This window comes from Dermacentor albipictus, chromosome 2 (assembly GCF_038994185.2).
Source record: "Dermacentor albipictus isolate Rhodes 1998 colony chromosome 2, USDA_Dalb.pri_finalv2, whole genome shotgun sequence".
NCBI classification, from domain to species: domain Eukaryota; kingdom Metazoa; phylum Arthropoda; class Arachnida; order Ixodida; family Ixodidae; genus Dermacentor; species Dermacentor albipictus.
The window spans coordinates 166825009-166844218 of NC_091822.1; the positions used below are offsets into that span (position 1 = coordinate 166825009).

General features: G+C 42.7%; 2 protein-coding genes across 2 annotated transcripts in view; both read left to right on the top strand.

Moving 5' to 3' along the window:
* Positions 1 to 16479, top strand: part of LOC139056279 (protein yippee-like 2) — a 38668-nt gene extending 22189 nt beyond the window's left edge. The window contains exons 4-5 of the mRNA XM_070534380.1: positions 2009 to 2117; positions 7040 to 16479. Of these exons, the coding sequence (XP_070390481.1) occupies positions 2009 to 2117; positions 7040 to 7129 (199 nt within the window). The 3' untranslated portion in view covers positions 7130 to 16479. The remainder of the gene's footprint in view (positions 1 to 2008; positions 2118 to 7039) is intronic.
* Positions 16480 to 17336: 857 nt separating this feature from the next.
* Positions 17337 to 19210, top strand: part of LOC135910685 (AP-1 complex subunit beta-1-like) — a 28170-nt gene continuing 26296 nt past the window's right edge. The window contains exons 1-3 of the mRNA XM_065442726.2: positions 17337 to 17637; positions 17763 to 17828; positions 18093 to 18198. Coding sequence (XP_065298798.1) covers positions 17792 to 17828; positions 18093 to 18198 — 143 coding nt within the window. The 5' untranslated portion in view covers positions 17337 to 17637; positions 17763 to 17791. The remainder of the gene's footprint in view (positions 17638 to 17762; positions 17829 to 18092; positions 18199 to 19210) is intronic.

Here is a 19210-nt window from a genome sequence, read left to right on the forward strand (position 1 = left end):
AGTGAGCATATACCATATTTACTCACATAATGATCGCACTTTTTTGTAAAAAGAATGGACACAAATTCAGAAGTGCGATCATTACGTGGGTTAAATTTCCTGTGAAAAGAAACCTCTTTTTTTTTCATCCCGCATTTGCTGCGAGACGACAACAGGTAACAAGTAGGCAGATGCCGCTGTAACGATAGAATTTCCTACAATAATTACTAGTGGGGAATTCTGGCACTAGTGCTTACGGGAGCTGCAGTGAGAGTGGTTGTGCCAGCATGGGAATTATGGGAAGTACATGGATTTGCCTAAACTTCGTCCATTTGGCTTGAAACGGCTTTGTGACTTTGTAAACTGGTCATTTTCAACAATGTACTATGTAATAAATAATTAAATAAACATCATTAAAATTGTCCGACGGCAGGATTCGAACACAGAAACTCTAGCACAGAAGCCTGATATTGAAACCATTAAGCCACGGAGGCATGTATCGACAAGCGAATGAAACGCCCTTATGAATTTATCGCAGGCATGCCAGTGCCTTGAGACGCTTGGCGCGTTTCGATTTAGCCACCTGGACCAGCTCAATCATTGCAACTAATAGCAATTGTGCATGTTTGCGGCACCTTCTGCACATAGAAAAGTATAGATTGCGTGGAAATGTATGACAGTAATATTTATATAGCATAATATAAAAAGCCACAAGAACGTCTGAATCCACAATCACGAAGATCAGACAAATCCATGTACTTCCCATCATTCCCATGGTGGTACAACGACTGCAGCGCCAGAGTTCCCTCTAGTAATTATTGTATGAAACTCTTATGGCTGTAACAGTGCGGGACACCAAAACAAAAATGGCGGCCAGCAGAGCAAGCTGAACGCGTCGAACGCAATTTTTTTCTTCTCATGAGTACGTTACGCGCATTGAAACAGTTTATTCCATATCAGTAAGGAATATTATTGTTACTATCGGCAAGTTTGCGGCGATAATGTAGCCATGACCACTTTGAGGGGACAGAAACAGAGATGGGCGTGCTTAGGTGCCAGTGAAAGAAACCCATGGTGGGCACGCTGCGGAAACTGCGGCATTTGTCTTCGCTACTGTCTTAATACAGCACGCTTCCGCTATGGGTGGGTGAATATCTTAGCTCTGTTACAAGCGTCAGCGTATGAATAGGGTACGCCTTTAGCGTATCAGTGTAAACGTGGCTACTATCGTTTCCGCTCACGATTTGTTGCATGCCCACGAGTGCAGACGAGAAGAATAAAAAAGCACCTCTTTTGTTGTTGTTGACCACAACCATTATAAAGCCAGGGCAAGTTTGGTTGTAGCTTTTTTTTCATGGAAGTGGAGAAAGTGATGAAAGGAATGAAATGGGGCATCTGCTTAAGAATGTTCAGTGCGTGCAGACTGCTTGGTATGTCTCGGAAGAGTCGTTCGCGTAGCATTCGACAGATGGTAAGCACGATCATCATTAGCTAGACTTGGCACACAAGAAATCGCTGTGGCAAGTTCAGGGTGTGATCATTACACAAGTGCGATCATTATGCAAGTAAATACGGTATACCATTACATTTTGCTCAGTTTACTGATGGAAGCAACTTAAATCTACAGTTATGCTTTAATTTGCTGTCGTAACGATGGTCTTGCAATAAGGGGATCCTACGGTCATGCTCTGGTTTCCATTTTCAGGCCATGCACTGTTTCCACACTGACAAGCCTGTGGGTGAGAGGGTTAAAAAAAAAAAACACTTGCTGTTGCTGCATGCAGCAGTATAGTTTAATGCACACTACAGTGCGCTCTTAAAGGGAATGCCGAGTTCCCTTTAATAGCTGCGTGATAGTGCCACTTTGGCTGATGTTTGTGCATTAAAAAGAACCCGTCTGCCTTTGTACCGAAATCTAGCTGTAATTGCTAGCCAAATTCCACTGGAGGATCCCCTTTAAGAACTGCTAGTGCCATACATGTTTCAATGTACTGCTGCCTCTGCAATAATGTGCCTAATCCCGTTGCAGGGTGAATGTCGGGTGCGGACCGGCAGAGGAGCGCTACTTACTCACAGGTCTCCATGCGGTGGCCGACATCTACTGTGAATGCTGCAAAACCACACTTGGTTGGAAATATGTGAGTTACTAGCTAGCACTGTGATGTTGCATATTATTTATGTCGTGGCTGTGTTGCGATTCCTTTTTGCTCCCTTAATCCATTGTATTAGATTGATTTATTGATTTGTGTGGTTTAACTTCCCAAAGCAACATTTGGACTATGAGGGGCTGGATTTTTAACTGCATGCTTCTGTTTTTTAAATTCTTCTTGTACTGTAAGATCTAAAGTCTGCCAAATGTCCCAGATATTTCCAGAAACATGGCTTCGTGACAACTGTACTCGTCATTGGCTATATTGGTACAAATATCGGTGATGACTATACTCGTCAGCGGTACAGAAAGGGTTAATACACACCTAAATCCAATTACTCAAGAGTTTTTGTATATCGCCACCATTAAAATTTGTCCTCCACAGCCATGAATTGAACCTGTGAGTTCATGCTTGGCAGTAGATCGCCATAGCGACTGCACTGTGATTGGTCATTGGATTCCGGAAATGGGTACCTAAAGTATGTAAACCACCTCCTTTGTGTTATTGGCTCATACTCAATTGCACTGCCTCAATTGCACCAGCCTCGCCACACTGTGCATTGGATAATAAGGTAACATAGACTGTGATAAAATGAATCACTATGATATATTGCCTCTGGTTTGCTTTCATGTTGGCTGTTTTCGTAATAAGCTAAAGAATGCCTTCATTCCTTTTTGTTGATGGAAAAGGGCCTCCATATTCTTTGTTTGTCCTTGTGTTATCGTGACTTGCTGCTGAAAAGATTCAAAGTTCTCTAGGGTTGATAACTTATTGGTTGCTTCCTACCCTCTCACATCTCATGTTCAAACCTAATGTTTGAGGTTAGGGCTGTTTATTGGTGTAGTTTAGTAATGGCTCAAATTACTTGTTGATTTTGTCCAGGAGGTATCGGTGTGCTAGTTGGTAGGACATTATCTATTCATTGGAACTTAGTTTCAGTTCAGCGCTTGTGTGTGTGTTTTTATGTTCACATTTGTCTCATCAAGTCGCATCAATATATATGGTTTGAGTGTTTTGGTGGATAATATAATGTTGCAAGTACAGTATAATCTACTTATTAGCTACATTTATGAGACCAGAAAACACTGCTTCTATAACTGTTTATCATTGCAACTGAATGGCCTTGAACTACCATGCAAAAGTACATGTACGGTCGTGTCTTTTTGTTAGTCTTCATTTAAATGTGATATTCATGACCTACAAACAGTGCTATCAAGGATTGGACTCTTTCTATGCATTTATGCTTCATTAACAAGAAGCTTGCTGTCTGTATGACGGACAAGCCAGAAATAAACAAATTTAAGTGCACCTCCGGAGGCTTCAGTATATTTTTTTCTTTATGTAGACAGTATCAGTATATAGAAAACATTGAGTAATCTGAGCAAACATTGACTTGTATTTTGAGTGCGAAGCAGTTTTGAACATGGGGTGAAACCGTTTTGTGCTTTCTAAAACATTAAGATATGTGGTCAGTGTGCATTTTTATTTGCCACTATGAACAGCACATATGGCTTCCATATGTGGATTAACTTGGTGATAAATTGGTATCGGAAAGCACAAAATAAGTGCTAGATATGCTTTGGGACTTGTGAAGCAACCACAGCGATAGCAGACGTGCTATTCGATCCCCGTGCATTACTCTAAGCAAAGGCAAGAAGCATACTTCTAGCACAAGGCTTTGAACTGCGAATGGAGAGTTCTAATCTAACTTTGAGGTTGAAGTAACTTGTCACCAGGAGGCACTGTAGGCACCCTGTCATGCAGAAGACATCCATGGCCTGGTGCACAGTCAATGAGCTTTTAACCACCTAATCGGTGAACTTGGGAACCAGTGCTTTCTAATTCTAATCCTTCTAATTCTACATTTCTTCGCCGTGTAAGACCATGCAGAATTTCTTATTGAACGAACGCTCTCCACTTGTCATCAGTGTTGCAGTCATGCCTTTAGTTCTCCAGGCTGCCTCCTGTTCTTCATGGTTGCTATGTTGCTATTCTCGTAAGCACTTGGTTTGCTATGTCTTACACTCAGTAATTTTTTGCACTTTAGAAATTTGTGTACTGCTTCCTTTTTTGGGGGGGGGGAGGGGGAGGAGGGGGGGGGAGCACATTGCCAAGGTCACAAGTCAGGCACTTCCCTATAGGCAGCTTGTTCTGCAGAATACAAAATACTCATTTTCTTGGACATGATGCACTTCAAAGAACACCAAAGGTCAGAAGTCCTCTGCTGTGCAGCATCTTATCATGGTATAGCTATTGCTTTAGGACATAAAATATGATCAATCTTATTTTGTCTCGCATGTCTCCATTGGCTGCTGAATGCAGAGTCGCATGTGCTTAGCATGACAAAGCATAAGTGTGCTTAAATGCTGCAGTATGACTACTCCCTGCATTTTGATGCATTTGTGGGAGTATTCACATTTACACGCAGAAGCTTGGCCAAGCAGTGGATCAACTTTGCAACATCTGTTGCAAAGCTGATGTTCCAACTTTTCTCGAACTTGACGTCACATACAGGGAACCAATTGTTATCACTGTTGAAGGCGTTATATTACTCATTGGTAACCTCAAAATATCTACTTCAGCTGGTATTTACAACATTAATTCCAAGATTTTAAAGAACACCGTTGGTGCCTCAAGCAAGATTTTATGCCATATTTTTCAACAATCCCTAGCATCTGAAAAGTTACCCACCGATTGGTTAATAGAAAAAAATAATACTAATTCAGAAATCTGGAGATGTTCATACACCTGACAACTATCGGCCCATATCTTTAACCTGCATATGTTGCCAAATTCTCGAGCACATAATCACTTCACATGTGTACAGCCACCTAGAAGCTCACAATTTCATTTTTTCTAATCAGCACGGTTTTAGGAACGGATTTTCCTGTGACACACAATTATTTGAAATAACGGCTGACTTGCACTTTAACATGGACTGCAACCTTCAAACTGACTGTGTTTTTCTCGACTTTTCTAAAGCTTTTGACCGCATACCCCACTGTCACCTAATTTCTAAATTATCTGCCCAACGAATTGACTCTTTAACATTATCCTGGATTCTAGATTCATAATTTTATTTCTTTTCGAGAACAGTTTACTGTTGTTAACAATTTCTCTTCCCCGCCTTCTTCTGTTAGCTCTGGTGTGCCATAAGGCAGCGTCCTTGGCCCCTTACTCTTAATCTAAATTAACAACCTACTCACCCAGATTACTTCCTGTATGCGCCTTTTTGCCGATGACTGCATAATCTACCGTCCTATTCACATGACTGACGATCACTTGGCACTTCAAGCAGATCTTAACCTTATCGCTAACTCGTGTAACAAATGGCTCACGACACTAAACTTTACAAAGTGCGAGGTGATGTGCTTCAGCCGAAAATGTGTAAATTCTAAATTTTTTTATCATCTTAATAACACTATGCTTTCCCGCACTTCATCATACAAGTACCTTGGTGTTCTTCTTACAGAGAATCTTTCATGGGTCCCACACATCACTTCTACATGCACCAAAGCATCACATTCTCTTGGCAATCTATGACGCAACTTGAGAAATGCCCCGCCAAACATTCGAAAACTCACTTTCCAAACATTCATTTTGCCACAGTTAGAATTCGCCTCCTAGATTTGGTCCCCTCATCAAAATTACCTAATAAATATGACTGAAATGATACAAAATAGACCAGCCCGGTTTATATCACATAACTACGGTATAAACTCAAGCGTTACACAAATTAAACTAGACCTTCTGTTGCCGCCATGAGGTATTCGCCGCAGCATCGCTCTTCTGTGCTTATTCCACAAATATATTTACACTAACAAACGAACCAGGTTACAACTGCAAATACCCCGCTCTTTTTCATGCAGATTACATAATCAGTTCAGTTTCATGTACATATGCAGTAAAACAAATGCACCTTATTCATCTGCGCTACCTCGTGCCATTCGTCTCTGGAATGACCTGCCTGATAACACAGCCTCCATATCTAATCCCGACACGTTCCGCTCTCAGTTACTTACGCTTTTCCCATTTAATATCGTTCACGAGTGCCCAATCTAGTGTATTTGAACGTGCATTTCTGCAATATTGTATATTATTTTCATAAACAGTATTCCATTTGCTCTGTAAATAGTAACAAGTGTTCGTGCGCCTTCAGATATTGCTTTGTATTCCCTGTGTCTTCAATATTGTGTAATACGGTAATCTCTTTATAGCACTGCTCCTGCTGGAAATTTGTACTTTTTATACCTTTACTGTTTAATAAGCCCCCCTTACTTTATGCCCTGCCATAGGGCCTGTAAGGTTCTTTTGAATAAATTAATTAATTAATACATCTCGTATATGCCCAACTCTCTAATTGGACCATACCTGACAGTGACTGGCCTCTGCAACTCTGAACAAAACCTTTGGACTGTCACAGTGACACCCCCCCACCCTCTCCAGGTTCCCTGTCACCAAAGCTCTCATCACCATCCCCAGCTTAACTGAGCCCACTGCAGATCGTAAAAAGTCTCCTCCTTATACTATTCACATATCTGTGTCTGGTGCTATCCACACATCTCTGAAACTTTCTTAACCTTGTTCCACCACCCAAGTCTTCACTGCCACCAACTACATTTCCCTTGGCTTGATCGTCGTTCTGTATCGCCTCTGCATGTGGAATCTCAAGTCGCTCACTTACCTTGAACTCCTGCTAGGAAGCAATCAATTTGAATATGTTTTCTATTCCTTACTGCTCCAACTACAGCGAATCAATGTGCTATTGCATTACCATATTGCTTGCGTATGTTTTGCTGAATGGGAGAGTCACATCTCCATCCTGTAATGTGGAGGTGCAAATAACTCCCATCTTTAAATTACACCTATGTGACACTCTGTGCTGGCCTGTCTCTCCTTCTCAAATGCAGGAGCATGCCTTTGAGTCGAGCCAGAAGTACAAGGAGGGCAAATACATCATCGAGCTGGCTCACATGATCAAGGAGAATGGCTGGGATTGACAACACGCCCCGGTGGAGGAAGAGGACGTGCCGCCGCTACCCTCATCGTCGTCGGCCCCTTCCTCCCCCGTGGTGGCCCTATTTCGCAATGGCCACCCACCGCCACAGTACTTCCCACCATTCTGAGGGGTGGAGCTGCACAGCCAAAGTGGGATGGCCTTCAGACAGACCGGCTGTCCCTGACCCTAGGAGAGTCAAGTCTGCCCGGTTGCTAGCGTAGCAGGTCCTGCCTGTTCCCCGACTGGTCGTTCCTTTGTTGTTGTTTTTCTGTCTCTGAAAAGCCGCGTTTCTCCAGCGCACTTCCTTCCATTTGCACGACCGTTTTCAGTGAAGCTGAGGGGAGACGAGTGTAAAAGAAACAGGATAGCTTGATAAACTCGGTGAGGTGCTCGTTCGCAAGTGCCTGTTTCATTGAGGCCAAATTGAATTTCACTTGTTCCGGTGTTCGTTTCTTTAGCGAGGGTTAAGGTGCCATTACGTTTTTCTGTCATTGTTCTGGGGCTTGTAACGAAGGTGTACTGGGGGGAATCACGGTTAATCATTATTGCTCAAAGCCGCATGCTCAACTTTCTAGACGAAGTCATCAACGTGGGTAATTGGGGAGGTCGTAATGCACGGCAGTTGTTGCTCATGGTATTATTTGAGACTTCACTATTTATGAGACCTAAACAAAATGGCACAAAAACTTAAATCACAATTGATGCATTCGCATACCTGACTGGTGACAAGACTGGCACAACACCCTAGGCTTTAAGGCAAAGGCCAAGAAATAGCATGTTTTCCATCTCGCTCTTCTTGAGGTGAATGTTTTATTTCTGTCTTTCAGGTTAGTTCGGTGGTAAAAAATATATACAGCACTCTTTGAGGAAAACGTTTTATGTAGGAAGGATTTTCTGTACTTCAGGCTAGCTTGGTGGAAAAAAAGAAGTACAGCGCTCTTTAGGGAAGTGTTTTAATATAGAACAATGGTGCTGACCTTCAGATTAATTCTTTAAAAGAAATTCTGCACTTCTTGAGGCAGATCTTAGTAGAACTATGTTTTTTGTGCTCAAGACTAACTCGGTGATGAAAATAATTGTTTTGACCTAGGAGCCTAAACAAGGTTCTCCTTTCAAGCCATTTGAACCATAGCATATATAGTCTGTTGCTGTGAGGGGTGTTTCCTTAGCTTCACACATGGTAGGTCATCAGACAACCGGCTAAAAATGGAATTGACTCTTTGTCTGAAAGTGTAGTTGACTTGGAGACTTGTTTTCGATGTACCCCACTGCAAAGCAGGGGTGGTTACTGTACCATTCCGGTGTGGCGATCTGTCGGGGACAGGCAGAAGTTCTGCGAAAACGTTGTGCAGGGCAAGAAACTCCACTTCAAAACGAGTAGTGCTGTGTTTATGACGTCAAGTTGGCCCTTCTGTCTCGGTGACAAACTCGCCACGAGAGGACTCTGTGGGGGACTGTGTTGTCGTGTGATCACTACAAGACGTGGTGAACAAGCACGGAAGTTTTTTTTTTCCCCCCCGTCACCCGGTAATTTGTGGGGTGGTGACACCGTGATGACGCAGCGAAGCCAGCTGCAAGGACAAATATGCCATTGTATTGTCATCTAGGCATGGTCAGGTACCACGGGACCTAGGGCTTGTTGTTGTCGAAGATTTTTTTTACTCAATATACTTGAGGATTTTAGAATGTGTGTGCGTTTGTGTGCAAAGTTTTTGAGAGTGAGGGTTACGAGAGAAATAGATAATGTTATGCTTGTCTGCGTGTATGCGTGTGTGCCTGCAAATAATTTAAATCATTACCTTTGAATGTATGAAAATGCGGTGTGTGTTTGCTTTGAATGCTGCTGTGAAGTGTGATGGACTCTGTTTACATGGGCTGAGTGGGGTTTCATCTGGGTCACAAGATGCATGTGAAGCACGTGTGACATCTGTCTGCCTGAACGATCACAAGTGGAGAGTTTGACGTGTTTTTCTTTGAAAGCTTCGCCAGCACTATTTCGTGTGTTTATGTGCGTTTCTCTAAAGTTAATGTTTTCTCTCTCTGCATCTTCTAGTCTGCCGTTGTTCTTGTTTGTTTGTTTGTTTGTTTGTCTCGACACTTGCTGCGAGTGCTTCTTGCAATGACAACAAAGTTTTATCTGTGATTATATTTCTTTAGCACTTTTCCTTCTTTAATATGAGCATGATTGCAACATGTGAGATCAGGCCGCGCGGAATGTGCGGTCTGTGCACGTGGAACACTGAACATAGCATTAGAGGAGTTGATTTTTGACAAAGTGTGTCTCGTCACACGTTTCGCTTGTCTCAATTTATCAGTGACTGGGACTAATCTTGCCACAGTGTGAATTCTAGTTTTATTTTATCTCTCTGTCTTTTGTTCTACTTAATTTGCACCACAGGCATGCTCATCCAATTTTAACAGGCAGTTGTTGGCATCTGCCATTGGACACAACTGTGCGAGACGAGGCCTCAATAAGCGCATTGCTTCACCAGTTTACCGAAATCATTAGCAGTTGTAGCGAGGGTAGTTTTAGACAATCCTTGAGCACTCGCACGTGCATGCTGTTATAATTCCTCCAGTTAATTGGCTGGCACACAACGTTTATAAGCTGCAGTGAAATTTCACTTGTAGGGGCACGCTATACCAACAGTATTCAAAGCCTTGTGTTATTTCAGAACTGCAAGAGATATTTCTCCATTTTGGCCATCTTGGATAGTCAGGGTAGAAATAAATGATGTCACAAGAATTGCTTGTCTAGCTACACACAACTGTAGGAAGCCGGTGACATTTGGCCTTATTGTGCTCTGTATGGTACCTTTGTTTGCAAGGTAGCTTGTACAAGGTTTTTGGGATTTCCTTGATGTTGCTTACAGGGCAAGCTGTTAAGAAAGGCGATGGCTCAATGGTACTAGTGCAACAATAGACCCTTTTAGGAAAGCGCTAAGCTAGCTTTTTCACTATGCACAATTGCTCTATGCGACTGGCGCATAAATAAAATGGGGATTACTGGACAATTGGTGCACTGTTATTTTCGTGCATTAAACATGACGGGAAAGTGCGCACGAAAACAAACAATGCACTATGCATTGATGGACATTTTAGCTATGCAGTTAAGCTACCCTATTTTAGGCATTCTGCATTGCAAGCCAGCTTGGAACTTATCTAAAGGGTCAATTGCTTCAGAAACATGTCAATGGGCAACTGCTAGGTCACCATCAATGAACTGACTCCTGAGAATTTTCTTAATTTAAATTAAAGCCTTGAACATCAGAGGAATGTTTAGATGGGCCCAACTCCGACGAGGCCTATTCAAATACATGTAAAACGCAAAATCTGAGATAACTCCTGGACCAATTTTCATGAAATTTGTTGCATGTGAGAGATAAAGTTAAATTCTACTGTTGGAAACGGAATTTCGATTTAGGGCCTAAATTTTGTTAAAATGATTTTTTAGAATTCGCAAGTTTGAAAATAATGGAAGCACGAAGTTTACAAATTAATAGCTCTGCATCAAAAACAGACATCGCGGTTCTGTAAATGGCAATCATTAGACCATTGAAAGGGGACAAATTCGATATGTCATTTCATATCTTACGTGAATTTGTTACGTTGTTTACAAGGGCTCTGCAAAAGCTGTATTCCCTTATTACAAATGTTTTTGAGATTCATGTGCACCATATCAATTTTGTCCGCTTTAGATGTACTATTAGACGCAATTCACAGAATTGTATTATCATGTTTCGTTGCCGAGTTAGAGTTGTAAACTTGATAGTCTCGTTTATTGCAAATTTTCAATTTTTGCCAATTTTTGTTAAAAAATTGAGGACCTAAATCAAAAATTCGAAACCAACAGTCACCAGATTTTAAGTTTTACCTTTAAATGCAACAAGCCTCGTCAAATTTGGTGCTGTGGTTGCCAAGAAAAACGAATTTTTCTTTTACATGTATTTAGATAGGAGCACCCGAGCTAAAGCTTCCTCTTAAATGAGGTGTTCCCTCATGCTGGCTCCATGCATATGTTTTTGTAGTTTGTACAGTTTGCCCATCTCGTCATTATTTATGTGGGCTATACAGCATGCATGCACTACAAACAAAGGTTTAGGTCAATGTTCTTTGCAGTTTGTGCATGCCCTGTACCTTACGTAAACTTAACTTTGTCCAACCAACTAGCTACCAGCTTATCGTTGTTTTTACTTTTTTAATAGTGGCCAAGATATTAGCAACTCAGTTTTATAAAGCCAATAAATTCACTTGAGGTTTATAAAGCTTGCTCATATGGACTAGGGAACGAAAGGATTCTAAACAGAATCTGGAAGTGCGTATTGTTCATTGCCATGCTTGTGGGTACATCAATGTCTTTCTTTGTTGTTGCCAGTCCTCTGGTTTCAAATCCCCGCAGCTACCATGAAATGTTTGTTATGCAACTCAATTCATCGAAAAAATCTGCAAGGATGGAGTTTAAGATGTTTGCGCACTTGTCACCTTGTGTGCATCAAAGCATGTACAGTCACGTTCAGTGTGAGCCTCAACACTGGTGCGCGCGGTCAAAAGAGCTCCAAAACTATGTGGTGGCTCTGACATGCAAAACATTGGTTTAATAAATACCAGTAATTGTAACTGTGCTTAATTCTGCAGTTCTTGGTATACGGCGGCTCTGCCATGCATTCTTGAAGCCTCTTCAATTACAGGCACCGGTGTTCCAAGTGTACATTGTAAAAAGCACTGGTGTTTATACACACCACTGTGCACAAAGACTAGACCTGTTTTATTTTAAGTGTTTCTTATCTTGTGGGTGGTGCCCCTAAAGCTTTTTTGGGTAAACATTGGGGAACACATGGTTGCGTAACAAGCACTTTACATTGAACAGCAAAAAGACACTGGCATTGTTCGAAGCACTCGTGCCTGGTTCAGAACTTGTACTCTTGACCGTAATGCACATCAGTTTCATTACTTGATCTTTGCCACATGGATATGATGGCAGAGTGATTGCCTGGAAGGTCAAATAAGAATATCCAGCCAAAGCAGAGTCTTCGTTTTACATGTGCTCAGTTCATGTTCTTCAGTATCACTGCAGGGACTAACTGGGTATGGACACACGCAGCCGGAGGGAATCTCGGTATATGGGAATGGTCATTTACGGCCAAGTCCATTCACAATAATGCCAAATACTTTTGGAAGGAATGTTCATTAGTCGATTCGTCGTAAAAGTAAAATTAGCAACGTTGTTGAGAGCAGATCCTTTCATAAGGCAGAATCGGATGAAGGGGCAGAAATTGGGATTATTTGGGCGATGCTGGAAGACATGTACTTATCTGTAGCACAAACAGGGTATAGTATTTGTGCATCTTTGTTCTTAATGAGTGCTCATTCTTTATAACAAGGCAGATCCTTGTTCATTAATAAGTAGTACTACTGTCGAATATGGAGAGGTGATCTCTCGTGTAGCACCGAGGCATCTTTTTTTTCCCTTACATATTGTGAGAACAGACCATACTTTATTCACAATTACCTTTATGGGCACCGCCAAATGCAGAAATTGTCTACTTGTATATCGTGCAGTCTGTGGCTTTTCTAGATGCCAGCCACGTTCAGTTTTCAGCGTTGACGTTAAATTCTTTCATCGGTATGCCCAACAAATTAGGATTCTGCTGTTGGTGGCGTTGATTTCTACCGAAAGAGAGTTTGCACCAGCTCATTCTTGGCTGAGCCAGGCATTGCTCGATTGAAGCCTCGCGACATATTTTTTGGCTAAAGTTCTTATTAGCTAGAGACGTGAACCTTTTCCTCGTGAAATTTTTTCCCTAATGTTTTTTGTGCTACCTATTTAACCAGCTACTAACTTGTTTCCAGTTCTGAACATTTTGTGATCTGAATCACTGCAGTGTTACTCATCATTCACAGTGAAGAGTAGCATGCAATGCAAGGCAATAATGACATCTTGGTCTTTTGGCCAGATCTCATGTTGCTTCAGTTACAGTGGATTCGTGGACAATGCTGATGGCATGTACGTGCGAGCATTTTAGCTAGTGTAGGTCACCTTGTTAACTGCAGAAAACTATTTGAGAATTGCCAAAACACTTGCAGCGGTGTATGTCAGGAGACTATGCTGGCTGGTGCATAGGGGCTTGTTCTGGCAAACCTCTTATGATTTTTCAGCAGGTTTGCTTACTGCAATTGTTCCATGCCTGTGAAGTATCATTACTTGCTTTATAAGTGCTTCCTAATGTTGGTCGGACTATGCCAATGAATGAAAAATGTTGGGGTCGTCTACATTTATAGAATAAGTTTAGACAGACAATGAGGACTTAGTGTCGCTGTGCATGGGCAGTGTCGATCCACGCTGAAGTCTGTTTTCCCTGAACCGTTCAAGTGCTGCCAAAGCACGAAGGAAGTATGAACAGGACAGACCATAACTGAAGTAAAATGCACTTGAAAGTGATGTGCATCAGCATTTGATCTGTGAGAATTCTATTTGCATTGGCTCAAGAATGCCTGAAAACACTTATGTGATAGGTTAGAAATAATGTTACTTCCTTTCTCAGTCGCTCATCAAGGGCCCAGAATCAAAGGAGGAGGATTGCAATTTGGCATGGTGACCCCTATGAGATACCTGATAGGTACTTGCAGTTGACAAGACATTCCATGAAATTTGCACTAACAGGTGGCACATCTAGCTTTTGTTTTTCTTAGTCTGTCTCCCAAGATTGGACAAAAACCTTGTTTTTTTATGCTGTGTAATGTTAGTTTGCTTTCAATATATTCTACCAACCTCGTAATTGCTGTCACGGAAATGGAGAGTGATGCTCATATGGGCTGGTTGGGGCAGGAATATAATGAACAACTTTGTGAAAACATCATGCAACACACAAGTACAGCACTGTATTTGTCTTTGTGTTGCATCTTGTCTTTGCACTGCTTTTCTTCTGCATGTTTCCACTTAAGCACGTGCAGTGATTGCCCAATTTCAAAGCAGACTTGTGACTTCCACCTGCCTGGATTTTTGCCCATGTTATGTTTCCGTCCCTCTTCTTGGTATCGTGGTACAAAAACCACTAGCTTGTACAGACGGTTATCTGCACAAACCTTGAGGCGAAGATTCCTTGTGTGAGGAGATTTACTGGGCTTTCTTTTCACTACGTGGCCAGGTTCGGGAGCCTTGCTACGATTTCATTTTGTACACAGTTGTGGCTATATTTTTTTCGATTCTGAGCTTAACAAAGAGTTTCTGCTAGCCTTGTCTCCATGCATTGCTTATTGCAAGTTGTTGTCATGGTCTTTTTAAATCTTTTTAAACTTTCACTGACTTGGTGTTCTGGTCCTTTTGCTGTCAGTGCAATTGTCTGTCCAAACTCCGTAAGACGTTCTTTCCTTTACAGTCCAAACACCTTCACTACACTCTTGGTTCTTGCGCCACACTGACCGTTTACCCATTATGTTGGAACTCTAGTTGGCTGAAGTTTGTGATGATTACTGTTTGTTGATGAAATTTGTGGTTGTCTGCATCAAATAATTATCTACTGTTACTGCTGTCTATTTAAGCCAAACCTTCACATGTTAAGGATGCCTATAGCTTTCAGACAGAATGACTAAACACGGAAGAGCCCAACATACTGGCTACCAGGCACTGTGGGCACGAATTTTTTTTTTTTTGATGATGAATAATTGCTGCATTACTGTCGGTGTATCTACAGGTATTTTGTTAACAGCCATAGATGTATAGCATATAATAGCAGAGAACCTTGCCTTTGGCAGTGTTCATATTGCGGTGAAATATCCTTGGTTGAATCGACCATCTTGCTCCACATTGAGCCTGTCGGTGCACTTCAGCTGTTGTCTCCCCCACCGAGACGATTGCGCCGACATTTGTTCTCTGCCAGTGCAACGCACTTTAGTCACATAAAGCCTTTATATAACTTGTATTGAGGGAATAGCACTGTATTTATTTCCTTCATTATGTGCCGGTTTCCTTTATTTGTTTCTCCGACGCGTTATGCTGCTGGGCATGTCATTGTTGGGTCTCAACAGGGACCTGACGTGTTGGAACTAAGAGATTAACAAGTGGCCTTGTTTAATGCCATGGGGAGATGCAAGTTGATGAGCCTAAGTTATTTATTTTTTGCAGTTGCTTTTGTTCTTTCCTTTTTTTTTTTTTTCACATGTTCGGTGAAAATGCAGTGTGCTGTCTTTTATCACACATTGAGTCCCCAAAGGAATGCTGAATCTCCCCACCACTGCACTCCTTGCTATTGGAAACATGGCACCTCTTGAGGTGTACATTTGTCCCATTGTACCACAGAAAATTGTATGTCATTTACAGTGCAGTTTATTCGTTACTCTGCAATGATTGTCGCTAATCTCGTGCATTTCTTGCCCTTGACAACAGTTAATGTTATGCGGCATGAAAAGGTCGTAGCATTTTTAAAGCTGTGCTATAACCATCATTTCACACAACACCTCCCTCCACTGTTGTGCAGACCAACTGCATTACTGTCGATAACTTCAGGTGCACTTTATGTTTGTTGACAGGATAATCACTGGGCACACAGCATTAAGGAAAGGGACTTTCGCAAGAATGACTACGTTTGCTGTTATGTGACAAAATAATTTGTCCAGTATTTCGGGAGCGCTATCTTGGTATAGTGCTCTTCAAAAGGTGGCATTGCTTAGATACAGAAATGCGTTTCTAAAGGTGAAACATTTTCAAAGTGCTATTTCGGCAAAGTACACTTCAATAGGTCGAAATTTTATGGAGTGCCGCTTCCTTGTGTGTGCACGGAAGGGTGCATCATCTTGGGACATGAGAACCCAGCCGGTCTTCTCCGTGCTTCAAATTGGCACCCTAGAACAACAAAACTCGTTCTTTGTAAAGCAACAGCACGAGTTCCAGATTTTTCTTACCAGGGAGGAAAGGAGTGCTGTTTGCGACTGAGCACGAGTTGCCAATTTGCCGGAGATGCATACATTCCTTGGGGAATGAAGACAGTTGTACTAAAGTCTCCATTGCATGGGGAACATTATCTGTAACTGGTTTTTAGAAATGGCTTGTTAATTGTAGGAGCCGTTGCAATTAAACTGCGGTACATCCAGCAGACTGAGGCAGTAAAGTAGCGTGCGCGGTTGTCACATGTTGTCTGTTGTGTCAGAGCCGATGAGCATGTGGTCACGCAACAAACACTTGCATGTAGTGGCTCCAGAGCTATTTGTATACGCAAGTGCGAAGCTTTCTCTTCCGTATTACTTTTTTTTTTCTCTTCTCAAAGCATTGTGTTCTTCATCCTGTGAAGCTTGGTGTTGCAACTACTGCTGTAATGTGCGAGACGTGCATATTTTATATAGACGCATCAACCATTGCGTGCGAGTCACTTGTGCTTTGTTTACTCCATACCATGTGTCGCCTCATCTGCTCTACAAATGAGTTGCCTTCAGCCATCATCACTGTCGTTGGGAGCGTGTACACATAGGAGAAGACTGACCGAAGACAGCCTTCAAGTCTGGAGTGTGACTAAGCATATTCTGATGTTCGAGTCATGTGTCTTCAACTTTTTTTGCATAAAGCAGAGCTGCTGTCCCTGTATTCATTTGTCATTTCTACGCATGTCGCAGAACATAAACATGCACAGTTTCTGCATTATGAATTAACCATAGTAGTATGGGTTAAGCTTAATTATTTGCACAAATTAAGTTTAATTTTCCAAACACAGGAGAAATTGCATAGCCTGCAGGACAACCTTTTAATTACATGCCAGCTTACACTAGCTTATGCTTTCTTTTTTATCTTGGTAGTAAATAAGCGCACGTTGGTTGGGCCATCTAGAATTGCTGGATTGGGCGGTGGTAAATGATCGTACTACGACGCAGCGAATGGTGCGGCATCTACTAAACGCCGCCATCAAAAAAAAATTGGGGGAGTTTCCGCCATCATTTCGGTTTCACTACGTTGTAATTGGCATATCTTGAACTACAATATGTGCGTCCCTTGCGCAACACTAGCGCAGTCGTGGTGCAGCCAATGCGCGAGACTGCTGTAATTTTTATGTAGGCGTCATCATTTCACAGCGACAGAAATAAAAGCTTTACTACACGTTAATGTGTTGAATAAGCGAAGACCTAGACTATTCCAACTTCTTCCTTAAATCGTGAATCGCAGTAACCTCGCGACGGTGTCTCCATACGAGCATGCTACGATGCACGAGTGGAGGGAACAAAAATTGCCGGATAGCAGCGCCACGCTCCGGATCAAGTGCGAGTTTCGTCGGTGCTTGCGCAGCGCACAGCACAAGCAATAATCGGGAGTGTTTCCTTCAGGGGCGTATATGCACTTTATGCCAGGAAAGTGTCCAAGCGATTCCGTGCATTGAAGAGCCGCTTCTTTGCCAAAGCAGCCCCGCTAGTTATCAAGTATCGAGGCTGGTTGGATATGGTGCCTCCGGCTCAGTGAACACAGCGCCCATTCACACGCGAACCGTTCAGAGAGGGGAGCTGAACTACGCCTAAATCACGTTCTTTTCGGTGAGTCTCGGCGTGTTAGATGGGCTTTCTCCCTGCTATCACGGCTACTACATGTTGTTTAGAGAGGTGCGACACGCTCGCGTGTCGTCTGCCAGTGTTGTTCATTCTTCTCTTCGCCTCAACAGAATACCGTGCACCGCTACTTTAGCCAATCATGACTGACGCGAAGTACTTCACGACAACCAAGAAAGGTTAGTTTAAGCACGCTTTTCTGTTCTTTTTCCTGTACCATATGTGAAGGTAGCCCACAGATAATGAACATGTGTTCTGCAGACGGCCCCGCTTAACACCTTAAACTCAGTCTGATTCTTTACCGGCGGCGAAACCTTTGCTCTGCAGCTCTCACTCTGAGGGGGGCGGCAACGCCGACCGGCTCATGTTCTCGGTCGTTTGCTCGAGACGACCGAATTTTTTGCGTGCGTGGCCGTCAGCTGACCGTTGCTGTCCGATTCCAGGTGAAATATTCGAGCTGAAGAGCGAACTCAACAGCGACAAAAAAGAGAAGAAACGCGAAGCAGTGAAGAAAGTAATCGCCTCGATGACAGTCGGCAAGGATGTCAGGTGGGACTTCTCTCCGTAGCGCGGCCGCCTTTCCAACACTGCATTGCGTGTTTACACTTTCCCCAGTTTGGTTTCGTTGCTGCTGATGAACTTTGCATTCGCTTAACGCTTGTGGAAAACGGCAGTAGTGGATCGAAGGGTTGCAAATTTTCAGCCCGCGGTCCCTTGGATTTAGCCGTTCTTGCGCAAGCAACCGGCGCGTTGCAGCAGCCGCACATAAGCGACTGTTGCAGTTCCTAGTAAAGTTAGTACAGCGTAACGATCTTGTTGCGCAGAAAAATTGCTAAAAACCACCGACCTGCTGTTTCCTTAGCTATGGCGCGCCTGTTGGCTATCTTGTCTGTGCCTTTAAAAATATCCAAAACTCGTGCCATCGAGATCGCGCATTTCGGCATGATCATGGAGTGCTCAGTACGTAAAAATTTGACTGGCCGTAGTCGTGATCTGCCAATATTACCACCGATATAGCGCGTATGTCCAATGCTGAAAATAAGTCCGCCTTCTGTCATAATTTCGTCGTTCAGCGATTCCTGCGGCAACTGGCCCGTTCCGTTCAACTTGGGCAATCCGGTAAATGGGAACGATGTCTATGAGTTCAGAAATGGGGCATTCGGTAATCACGCTTGTACTGAAGCACACGGAAATGGTACATTGTATGGGTGTCTCACGGCGTACTTTTGATCGAGATCAAGCCTGATCCGGATTGAATTTCTCGGTCGCGATTGATTCCTTTGCGCAAGCTGCGCGAAGCCTGGTTTTGTTAACTGGCTCGCTAGGGCATTAGCTCAATGCCTGAAGTTTAGTGTTACAAGTGGGCTGTGGCTTCTGCTAGGGCACGTTATGCGAAATTTAATACCTCTGATTGATCAAGCGTGCTTAAATAAAGCCCATGCTCAGCAATCTAGAGGCAGCCTATTTAAGCTAAAGAAAGAGATTTGGGGTGTTCTGAACGTAGTTCATGTGGCCTTGTACAGGATTTGCATCTCAGGAGTTGTGGCAAGAAATAATTCCA